Source organism: Sinocyclocheilus grahami, unplaced genomic scaffold, assembly GCF_001515645.1.
Source record: "Sinocyclocheilus grahami isolate Dianchi unplaced genomic scaffold, SAMN03320097.WGS_v1.1 scaffold554.1, whole genome shotgun sequence".
NCBI lineage: Eukaryota > Metazoa > Chordata > Actinopteri > Cypriniformes > Cyprinidae > Sinocyclocheilus > Sinocyclocheilus grahami.
Window position 1 is genome coordinate 584727 of NW_015505733.1, and position 12745 is coordinate 597471.

Below are 12745 nucleotides of genomic sequence, written 5' to 3' on the forward strand. Positions count from 1 at the left end.
TTTACAAAACCCCAAAAAAAAAAATTTTTGCACGCCCCCCCCCCCCCTCCCCCCTCATAAAAGAAAGAAGAAATTGTTTGCAAAGGAGAGGCCCTTTGGCTGAAGCGCAGGTCATTATCCCCGGGTAAGCTTTAGACGCACAGAGCTCGGGGGAACCTGCAAAACGGAACAAAAGAAACCTTTTTAAAAGACTGGCAAACATGTACATAAGGGATGGCTCACAAGCCTATTACATACTGTAAAAAGCACAATTGTTTTTTGTTTCCTCCAGTTTTAATGGTCTATGACAACTTGAGCCTTTATAAATTACGTGGTGTATGAAGATGTCTTCATTAAAACAATCTCACCTGTCTTCCATGAAGTTGTCCACTTCGTCTTCATCATCCAGCTCCATGTCCAACTCATTGTCAAGGCCACTGCGACCATAACTACTGAGAACACTGAACAGATGATGTAAAAAACAATGGCTAGTAAATTACTTTTTGTATAATGTGTGTACAGTGAGTGATTACTGACCTGACTGAGCGGCAAGTGAAGAATACAATGCGTTTAAGCTTTTTGTTGTAAAAGAAGTAATTGAAGGACCACATGCTGCCTTCCTCACCAAAGGGGTCAGAGTCAAGGTCTGGGTTGTAGCTACAAACAACAATGGCGGTTATTAAAAAATACGTGTACAGAACACATTTAATGAGGAATAAATCATTTATTTTCTCCTCACATACCTATAGATGTCACAGCCCTGCAGGTTTATCTCTTGATCAATGGCATTCCACAGTTCTGGGCCTAAAGAGTTAAATTGCTCCCCCACAGCAGAATAAAGGCTGCCGTTAACAGAGTCAACCACCTGGAGGACAAACAGACTGTTAGGAAACAATCAAACATGTAAATGAAAGCTAAACAGGTTCATATACAACCCTTTCAAACTACATCCAAAATATCTTTGTTTCTAAAGGATGATATGAAAAAAACGCTAGATTCATTTGAAATTTGTAGCTGCCTATACAAAGTTATTGGCAGAATTAAGCATTTTACAATGAGTGAACATTAAAACTGACAAAACAAAGTAGTGTTACTTAGGACAATTAAGAATCACTGAGAGAACTTAAAGGGGTCATGAACGGAGAAATAAAAATTCCCTTGATCTTTTGACATATAAGAGGTCATTATACTATAAAAACATCCTGTAAATTTCAGAACTCAAAACTTTCTCTTTAGTATAAAAACAGCTTATATTGAAGCCAATCTGCCAAAACGACAGCTTGTGGAATGTGCCGCTCTATGACGTAATAGTGTGGCTAAACCCCACCTCCACAGAAGATCAGCACCTGCTTCTACATCACTGCCGGTTTAGCTCCGCCCACTGATTTACGAGCGTAGTGTAAATAACGAGGGAGACGAACGCAGGTCTACATAGAAACCAAACGAAAAAGATGCTCCGAAGATAAAATGATGCTGTGTAGTGCCAAATTGTGGAAAAACAGTCTTTGCATAACCTTCCATTGGATCCCAACATTAGGAAAGAGTGGATTAGCTTTATTTTTAATGAAGATCCAGACAGAGTCAATAAAAGGTTGGTCGTTTGTTCACTTCATTTCACCGCAGATTCATTTACAAACAGTGCACAATTCGACACCGGATTTTCTGAAAGAAATTAAAAGACGATTCTGTGCCAACTATATTGGATCCGACAGTAATGTTGCGCCACACAAGTGTGAGTAACTGTTTTTATTATGTGGTCACTATTGCTTTGTCTGTTATTACAGATCGTTTGATATGAACTGAGTATTTATGATTTTTAAACCTAAAATCACAGCAGTGTCCATCTATGAAGGATGTAGCTGTCAAACATACACAACTGTTAGCATACAGTTTGCATACAGAACCAACAGGTCCACGGAAGATGCCATCTCAGCTGCTCTCCATCCAGCCCTTACACACCTGGACTCCAAAGACTCCTATGTGCGAATGCTATTCTTGGATTTTAGTTCAGCATTTAACACGATCATCCCACAACAGCTAATAAACAAACAGACACTTGGGACTCAACTTCCCTCTCTGTAACTGGGTGCTGGACTTCCTATCAGAGAGACCACAAAATGTACAAGTCGGCGGAAAAACATCTAAGACAGTCACGCTAAGCACAGGGGGCACCACAAGGGTGCGTACTCAGCCCGCTGCTCTTCACCCTGTTGACCCATGATTGTGTACCCAGTCACAGTACCAACCACATCATCAAGTTTGCGGACGACACGACTGTAGTTGGCCTCATCACCAACAACGAGGCCAACTACAGGAGCGAAGTGAGCCGACTGGTCCAGTGGTGTAATGCCAACAACCTCTTCCTCAATGTGGGGAAAACCAAAGAACTTGTCATCAACTTCAGAAGAAGACCTCCACAGCACCCCCCACTAACCATCAACGGTGCCGTAGTGGAGAGGGTGAGCAGCACCAAGTTCCTAGGGGTGCATATGTCTGAAAACCTCTCCTGGATGACAAACACCACATCGCTGGCCAAGAAGGCTCAGTCACGCCTCTACTTCCTCTGCAAACTGAGGAAAGCACGAGTCCCACCTCCCATCATGTGATCCTTTTACCAGGGCAACATTGAAAGCATCCTCAACAGCTGCATCACAGTGTGGTACGGATGCAGCACTGCATCCTGTCGAAAGATTATGCAACACATAGTGAATGCAGCCAGCAAGATCATCTGTGTTTCTCTGCCCCCCCTTATGGACATCTTCCACACCCGCCTCACTAGCAGAGCCATCAGCATCGCTGCTGATAGCTCACACCCGTTTAACCTCCACTTCAGCCTTTTGCCTTCAGGGAGAAGGTACCGGAGCCTCCAGGCTCGGTCCACAAGGCTTTCAAACGGCTTCGTCCATCGGGCTGTCAGGAAGCTGATCTCTGTCCATTACCTCCCCCCCTCTTCCACCTACTCCTGAACTTTAAAAAACTTGTAGAAAAAAAATCTACAGTTCATGCCACATTTCTTTCTCTGCACTTTACAGACTTTGTTTTTTTGCACTAATGTCATACTGCTGCTATCCGTCTTGTAGCTTACAAATGCCTTTATACTCAGAACTTCAAAATGTTTACATATTTTGTCTGTTATTACAGATCGTTTGATATGAACTGAGTATTTATGATTTTTAAACCTAAAATCACAGCAGTGTCCATCTATGAAGGATGTAGCTGTCAAACATACACAACTGTTAGCATACAGTTTGCATACAGAACCAACAGGTCCACGGAAGATGCCATCTCAGCTGCTCTCCATCCAGCCCTTACACACCTGGACTCCAAAGACTCCTATGTGCGAATGCTATTCTTGGATTTTAGTTCAGCATTTAACACGATCATCCCACAACAGCTAATAAACAAACAGACACTTGGGACTCAACTTCCCTCTCTGTAACTGGGTGCTGGACTTCCTATCAGAGAGACCACAAAATGTACAAGTCGGCGGAAAAACATCTAAGACAGTCACGCTAAGCACAGGGGGCACCACAAGGGTGCGTACTCAGCCCGCTGCTCTTCACCCTGTTGACCCATGATTGTGTACCCAGTCACAGTACCAACCACATCATCAAGTTTGCGGACGACACGACTGTAGTTGGCCTCATCACCAACAACGAGGCCAACTACAGGAGCGAAGTGAGCCGACTGGTCCAGTGGTGTAATGCCAACAACCTCTTCCTCAATGTGGGGAAAACCAAAGAACTTGTCATCAACTTCAGAAGAAGACCTCCACAGCACCCCCCACTAACCATCAACGGTGCCGTAGTGGAGAGGGTGAGCAGCACCAAGTTCCTAGGGGTGCATATGTCTGAAAACCTCTCCTGGATGACAAACACCACATCGCTGGCCAAGAAGGCTCAGTCACGCCTCTACTTCCTCTGCAAACTGAGGAAAGCACGAGTCCCACCTCCCATCATGTGATCCTTTTACCAGGGCAACATTGAAAGCATCCTCAACAGCTGCATCACAGTGTGGTACGGATGCAGCACTGCATCCTGTCGAAAGATTATGCAACACATAGTGAATGCAGCCAGCAAGATCATCTGTGTTTCTCTGCCCCCCCTTATGGACATCTTCCACACCCGCCTCACTAGCAGAGCCATCAGCATCGCTGCTGATAGCTCACACCCGTTTAACCTCCACTTCAGCCTTTTGCCTTCAGGGAGAAGGTACCGGAGCCTCCAGGCTCGGTCCACAAGGCTTTCAAACGGCTTCGTCCATCGGGCTGTCAGGAAGCTGATCTCTGTCCATTACCTCCCCCCCTCTTCCACCTACTCCTGAACTTTAAAAAACTTGTAGAAAAAAAATCTACAGTTCATGCCACATTTCTTTCTCTGCACTTTACAGACTTTGTTTTTTTGCACTAATGTCATACTGCTGCTATCCGTCTTGTAGCTTACAAATGCCTTTATACTCAGAACTTCAAAATGTTTACATATTTTGGATGTATATTTGCACTTTACAAATGGTTTACATATATTTGGACGTATATTTGTAAATTAACAAAGTTCACTGTTTATATTTACTCATGTATATCCATTCAGAAGTTTTACAAGATTTATTTACTCTATATTGGGCTGGACAATAATTCAATATCAATATGTATCGTGATATAGTTTTTTTTCCAATAACGGTGATATGATTTTTAAACACATTTCCGATATTTCGATATACATTACCAGTGTTTCCCATACATTGATTTATTTGTGGCGTTTGACTTCATTGAATAAACATGAGCACTGCACGTTTCAAAATTAAAACGCGGCGCGGGTGTTTTATATGAATGCATCTCTGAAGGAAACCGACTGTCTTCAGAAAGGTTTCGATGGCATTTTTATTTTATCTGATAAAGAAGCGTTCATGAGCGGAGATGCTTTGATTACAGCCATTACTGGAGAAACTGTTAGTTTTATCACTCTAAAAGCTCCTCCTGCTGGCAGAGAATGAGTTAACATTTTCAATAATAAGCCCATCTCCAGCAACGTTTTTGTTGTTGCTAAATTTTTGTTGTTTTCTGCAGCAACTCAGAGCACTTTTCATACTCTTTATACTGGCTGAAGCACAGTGTTTCCATCTATAACAATAATCAGCCAACACTACCAGTCAAAGGTTTTTGAACAGTAAGATTTTTATTTATTTATTTTAAAGATGTCTCTTTTGCTCACCAAGCCTGCATTTATTTAATCCGAAGTACAGCAAAAAACATTTTTTTTTTTACTTTTTCAAAAAAATTTTTTTAAATATTTTTACTATTTAAAATAACTGCTGTCTATTTGAATATATTTTAAAATGTAATTTATTGCTGTGATCAAAGCTAAATTTTCAGCATCATTACTGCAGTCTTCAGTGTCACATGATCCTTCAGCAATCATTTTAATATGCTGATTATCAATATTTAAAACAGTTGAGTAATTTATTTTTTTTCAGGATTCTTTGATGAATAGAAAGATACAAAGATCAGCATTTATCTGAAATAAAAAGCTTTTGTAATATTATACACTTAAAGCTTGGAGTCAGTATAATTTGATTAAATTTATTCATAGGGTTATAGAAATAAATACTTATTTAGCAAGGATGCTTTAAATTGATCAAAAGTGATGATAAAGACGTTTAATGTTACAAAAGATTTCTATTTCAGAAAAAGCTGTTCTTCTGAACTGTCTATTCATCAAAGAAACCTTAAATTCTACGCTGTTTTAATCATAATAAATGTTTTTTGAGCAGCAAATCAGAATATTGGAATGATTTCTGAAGGATCATGTGACTGGAGTAATGATGCTAAAAATTTAGCTTTGAAATCACAGGAATAAATTACATTTGAAAATATTTCCAAATAGAAAAAAGTTATTTTAAATAGTAAAAATATTTCAAAATGTTACTGTTTTTGCTGTATTTTGGATCAAATAAATGCAGGCTTGGTGAACAGAAGAGAATTCTTAAAAAAAAAAAAAACATTAAAAATCTTACTGTTCAAAAACATTTGACTGGTATGTTAGCCTATAGTTTGAAGTAGGGCTGGGCGATATAGCTAAAAAAATGTATCAATGATATAATGTTTCATATCGTTCGGTATCGATAATTGACTTTTTTATAACCTTTTTTAAAACAGAGCAAAAGCAATGTTTACATTTAACCACTTTATTTTTTAAATTAACTCAATTTATTGAGACAAACAACTAATATTTTTTTGTTTTAACAGTCAAAAACAAAATAAAAATTAAACAAATATCCATTTCTAATGTTTTATATGCAGATTAAATAGATTAAACTTTTGGCTTGTCTCTTGAGGCCACAGGAGGGCGCAATGAGCAAAATAATTCAGCACATTAAATTGTCAATGCAAGGAAGTAACGGTCTATAAAAAAAACGTGCATTACGTCTAAATTAACTCATATAAATCAAATATAATTTCATAAATTGCATAAACATTTTTGCATTTGTATTTTTGCATTGCTTAATACAAAGAGCCGAATCGCCCATCACACAGATTGCTTTAAAAACATACGAGATGCAGTGAAAAGGAATAAACCTCCACAAATTTGCAATGCGTTTTCTAAAAGTTGAAACGGTTTTAACTTTGCATGGCTGTCTACATCGTGAGTGCAGCAGTCATATTTGTTCGTCTAGAAAATGCCCTGAATACATGTTCTGTGTGAATAGCTTGGTTTTGGTTTTAACCTAATCAAGATCTTCTACGCATTGAGCTACTATATTTCTCTAATATTTTGAATGAATAACGACTTTATTTTAACGAATTTAAATTCGACTAATATTCATTCTTTACTCACAATCTCCTCATCACAGGCAGGCACAGCACTCATGTTCGTGTTTGTGTGTGCTGCCTGCGTCACTCATATCGATCATTTTTTATATCGTTATCGAAGGTGTCCAGTCGATAAATAATCAATACAATTTTATCGCCCAGGCTTAGTTTGAAGTTAAAGATATTAATAATTTTAATTAATTAATAATTCAAATAAAAAAATCATAAATTGATTTTTATTTGACATTGATTTCACATTTCTTGTTTGTATGAAAGCTAAATACAAATAAAACAAGAAATGTTCACCTTTTATTTGTATTTAGCTTTCATAAATTGATTTTTATTCGACAGTGATTTCACATTTCTTGTTTGTATGAAAGCTAAATACAAATAAAAGGTGAACATTAATTTGTGCGTTTTTTTTTCTTCTAAACAATTTAATAGTTGAGGTTTCATAGACTTGGCAAATTAATTTTTTATAAGTTTGTAGGTACAGACATCTGGGTGTTCTTGGCAGTTTTTATGAGGCTTTTTTTTTTTTTTTAATAGTGTTCATATCGATATCGGAATTATATCGTATCGACCGAAATTAAGAAATATATCGTGATATAAATTGTCCATATCGTCCAGCCCTAGGTCAAACAAACAAACACCCATATACATATATACATATATATATATATATATATATATATATATAGTGTACTTGTACTAAACACACACACACACGGATATGTTTAGTACAAGTACACTCCTGTCACCTGCATACAAAAATCTGTCTTATATTGCACTGACTTTTTTTATTTATTAATTGTTTTAAACAAACTTCTGTATTGCATTGACAATGTAAATACTTGAGAGAGAAGAGAAAGGGTATTTCGATTCCTCTGTATGTCTGCACATATGGTGGCATTGATAAATAAAAAACCTTGAACCTTTTTGGCCAATCATAGAGGTTGGCGTTTACTTCAGACTCTACAATCCGCCACACCTATTCAAACAGAGCGTTCCGATGAGAGGGGGTCAAAACAGGACAGAAAATAGACTATTACTAGGGATGTAACGATTCACTCAACTCACGATTCGATTCACGATACTATTTTCACAATTTTTTTTTAAACAAAATTAGATTTAAGACAAATTATAAATGAAAAGGTATCCTTTTATTATTGCTTGTACAAAATGCTGCACATTTCTTAGTGAAACAGAAATGTGTCAAATATAGGGTGACCTTATTTTAGTTTTCCAAAAAGAGGACAGTGCGGGTCGGGGGGCTGGGGTGTGGTTGGTTGGTGGTTAAAGTAATGCTGAAAGCGCCCAAAGTATCTCAAATGTCAAAACTCAAAATATGTCATTTCCATACCTAATACTCATATTTTACAGTCACTGTTATGCATATTGATCATAAACACAGCTAAAAAGCTTCCTACCAGTGGCCCTTCTTCACAAAACGTAACATCTAGCACAGTTTTATCATAGGTAGAATGCAAAATGTTTCAATACAAGCATTTCAGTCAAATGTAATTTATGCAACATTTCAAACCTTTAACCCACGGGGGGAAATCAAGCCATGGCAACAGTTTAAAAGTAGCCCAATTCAGGCAAAAAAAAAAAAATGCGGACTTGACAACCCTGCATCCAACACGAGCTGCAGGAGTCAGATTTGACTGATCATGGGTTGAGAGGAGAGATGGCTGACAGACCATGCTGGAGGATTTGCTGCTCAACAGATCCTGAGCTCATTGACAAATATCTGATTTTCCTTTACACAGAGTGCACATGATCGCGAAATCGAAAGTAAACAGAGCGCTCATCCAAAAAAGAACATTATTCTCCGCATATTGATAGCAGCCTCCTGATGCGCGAAAATGATATGTAATATTAGAATGTTTGCAGGAGCCTACAGTCCTCGCAGGGCTCCAAAACAAACATGCATACTATGAATGGTGTCTGTAGAAAGCAAAAGCCAAATCCCGGACATTTTTCCCGGGCGATTTAGAATTTTTTTTAAAGGATTTTTTAAGGTTCAAAAAGAGGACATGTCCGGGAAAAAGAGGATGTATGGTCACTCTAGTCAAATAACAAAACTAAATTGAAATTTTAAAACAAACCCCAAATCTGATCAAATAAATAAGACAAAACCAACTCTGAATATAAACAAAGGCTTTGTCTGTGCTCTTTCCATTCAAAATTAGAGGCAACCACTGCATTTGAATCACAATCCAAACAAAGATGCTGAATACATGCAGCATGAGCAGTTTTTAAATACAAATCAGATTGTATAATTTGAAAATTTAAAACAAAAACAGAATGCTCTGACTTTAGTTTTGTGAAACTATATTACATAAAACATCTGCACAAAACAGAAACAGCAGACGAGCTGAATGAGCATCATGATCATGATCATCACAGCAATGATACAGTGTTTCCGTGGTTACCGCTGTAAACAAAGCAGCGCTGCGCTTATGAACTATATAGAGACGAGATGAAAAGAAAATATCTAAAATTAAAGACAGTCAGTTCCCCTTACATTCATATACAGGTGCATCTCAAATTAGAATGTCGTGGAAAAGTTAATTTATTTCAGTAATTCAACTCAAATTGTGAAACTCGAGTATTAAATAAATTCAATGACAGTCCTTAACCAAAGACAGTCTGTGTGCATTGAATTTATTTAATTTAATTTTCCACGACATTCTAATTTATTGAGATGCACCTGTAAACTCTCACCCCCAACTGTATCGCGATTCATTTAACATCTCAACCGATTTGAAGAGTCACATATTTACGTTTACATTTAGCAGATGCTTTTATCCAAAGCGACTTACAAATGAGGACAATAAAAGCAGTCAAAACTAACAAAAGAGCAACAATATATGTGCAAATGACAAGTCTTGGTCAGCCTAACGCAGTACACGTAGTAAGGTATATATATATATATATATATATTTTTTTTTAAATTTATATTAATTACACACACACACACACACAAACAAAGAAAAACAAGTAGATAAAATAGAAAGCTAGTTTAAAAAAAAAAATTAAAAAAAATTTTTTTTTTGTATCGATTTTCAACCGGCTTGCGGTGAATCGTTACATCCCTACCTATTACTGCTAAAATATGTTTTTTGATGTAAAAATCTTGATAACATTATAAGTAGACCTCATAGTAGTAAAAAAAGTTCATGACCCCTTTAAAACTCTGAATGCATAATGTTGCCTTGAATTTTTTACTTTTCTCAACAATTCTTGACCGTGTATCTACAAACCTGTGCACCTGACATTTAATAATATAACATTACATAAGTTCTTAACGCAGCAGATATGTTTTCATGATTCAATGGAAACCAGTCATACTAACCCAGTTAACGCTGGGCTCTCGGCTGAACTCATGGGCACGGGCAGCACTAAAATCATAATCAGGCCGGAACGACTCATTCAGGGTAGTGATAAGGTAGAACAAGGTCTTCCTGCAACACTTATCACTTAGTGGGTTCTCTCCGTCCTCCCCACTCTTCCCCAATCTAAAAGAAAGCCCACAAGAGAGATCGTGTAGTGCAGGGATCCTCAAATCTGGCCCATGAGATCCACTTTCCTACAGAGTTTAACTCTAACCCTAATCAAACACACCTGAGCATGCTAATCAATGTCTTCAGGACCATTAGAAAATCACAGGTAGGTGAGTTTGATCAGGGTTGGAGCTAAACTCTGGCCCTCCAGGTCAAGATTTGAGGAACCCTGGTGTAGTGTAACCACAATAGCTGAGGTGAAGCCTATGGTTATGTGTTAAGGCTTACAGGTTAGGGCTCGGAGCACTGCTGGACTGAGGGGGTGACAGTGCTTCCAGAACATGGGGCTCCCCCTCCTGACAGAACTGCTTAAACATGTGCTTGTCATCACCAGCCATCTTGCACGAGTAGCTCTCTATCCTACAGATAGGAAAAGGAATAAGAAAGGGATTGATTTGATTATATGAATAAACAAACAATTGCACACACAAATGTCGACATAATATATTGTTTGGTTTTTATGTAAGATACAAACTTTTTTGTATTGCAGTAAAATTCTAACTACTTGAATGTGATTAAAAATATATATTTTAATCATCCCAACCTTGACTGCTAGACTATAGACTTAAACCTATATTTTTAGGCTTGGCTAAAATGTCACAGATGTAGAGCGAGGGGAATATAGTGCGTGTTCATCTTGCTGGCTTATGCAAGAGAGGTTGTGCAACTTTAGACAGTCCCAGTAAAAGTCCACAGACATGATTATTTATAGGTGAAGGGCAAAGGCTGTAGCAGGACGCGGAGGAGAATCATATGATTCGGGACACTGTAGCCAGTTTCCTTCAAGCGGTGTGGAAGCTTCACAAATCAGCGGAAGAAACAAGCAAACAGTGGAGAACAAAGGTTGAACTGTAGCATAAACTGTAAATGAGTGTACGTGTCTGGTGTGTGTAAAGATCAGTTTGAGTGAAGACACGTCACACTGAAGTAGACACTTTGAAAGTGTGTGTGCGCGTGGTATCTGTGCTCTAAGATACCACATTTGATCTCTCTGTACTCTACACTAGTCCAATAACATGATTAAATTCTAAAGAAGCTGGCAGATCATATGAAATGCAGCTGTGTTTACATGCACCCCTAAATAACCACACTGGTATGTGTTAGAGGACACTAGAATCTGCATCACGGGTACAACAATCAACAAATACAACAAACAAGTCTCTATTCAGGGTATATCATAACGTCTTCACAGAGTGAAAGAAAATATTACAATACAGTTTTAAACCCAACAGAAAAAAAGGATAACCATGAAACAAGTGTACAAGTAGTGAAAACACAAATAAAACTGGTTCCATATCACTTACATCAGCACCGTGAAATTGTTTTAAATAATTTAAAGGGGTCATATGATGTTGCTAAAAATAACATTATTTGGTGTATTTGGTGTAATGAAATGGTTTAAGGTTCAAAAAACACATTTTCCACATCCTGTACATTGTTTCTCCTCTATGCCCCACCTTTCTGAAACGCGTCGATTCTTACAAAGCTCATCTGTCTGAAAAGCGAGGTGTGCTGTGATTGGCCAGCTATCCAGTGCGTTGTGATTGGCCGAATACCTCAAGCGTGTGACGGAAATGTTACGCCCCCTCACATACGGTGATGCCCTGTCAGGCCGGAGCAACGAGACAAAAACATTCAAACCCATTATAAACGAGGCATTTGTTGCATCCAGTGGGGACATAATTACTGATTATAATTAGGGATGCTCCGATCCGCCTTTTTCGCCTCCGATACCGATACCTAGGGTTCGGTATTGGCCGATACCGATCCGATATCAGTGACTTTTTTTCCCCTCATTTAAATAAATGTAGAATTTATATATCTCTGTATATCTCAGTGTGTGGAACTGATAATCATTCTTTCACAATCTACTAGATACAGACTACTTCATTATAAAGAAAAAGAAAAACAATAAATCTGAAAAAATATAAGCTTATGTATATTTATAATCTATGACAAAAATTTATCATAAACTAGGGTAGTGGATAATTCGGCAGCAAAAGTTATTCTAGAAAAATCAGTGCACAATAATTTTAGAAATCCAAACATTTAGTGAAAAAACTATATTTTGTGGGGAACAAATAAAAGTGTTGCACTAAATATAGTAAAATGTTACACATTGCTATTTGTATTATTATAAAATCGTAACAAAACAACATTAAACTCCGGCAAGAAGATAAAGTCCTTTTTGCAAAATCATAGACATGTATTTACAAATCAAGTATAATGGGAACCAGGGCCGGGTCTAGGGGGGGAAATGCCCCCCCCCAGATTCTCCTTGTGCCCCCCCCCAAAAAAATAAAATAAAAATAAGCATTAAACACTTATTATTTGTACTATCTAAATAAGGATCAGTCACTTTGTTCAAAGGAAAAATTGACAATTATGCACA

General features: G+C 37.6%; 1 protein-coding gene across 1 annotated transcript in view; it reads right to left on the bottom strand.

Moving 5' to 3' along the window:
• Positions 1-64: 64 nt before the first annotated feature.
• Positions 65-12745, bottom strand: part of LOC107556070 (repressor of RNA polymerase III transcription MAF1 homolog) — a 14143-nt gene continuing 1462 nt past the window's right edge. The window contains exons 2-7 of the mRNA XM_016239063.1: positions 10582-10713; positions 10146-10308; positions 723-844; positions 517-636; positions 348-440; positions 65-156 (exon numbers count right to left, since the gene is read on the bottom strand). Coding sequence (XP_016094549.1) covers positions 132-156; positions 348-440; positions 517-636; positions 723-844; positions 10146-10308; positions 10582-10713 — 655 coding nt within the window. The 3' untranslated portion in view covers positions 65-131. The remainder of the gene's footprint in view (positions 157-347; positions 441-516; positions 637-722; positions 845-10145; positions 10309-10581; positions 10714-12745) is intronic.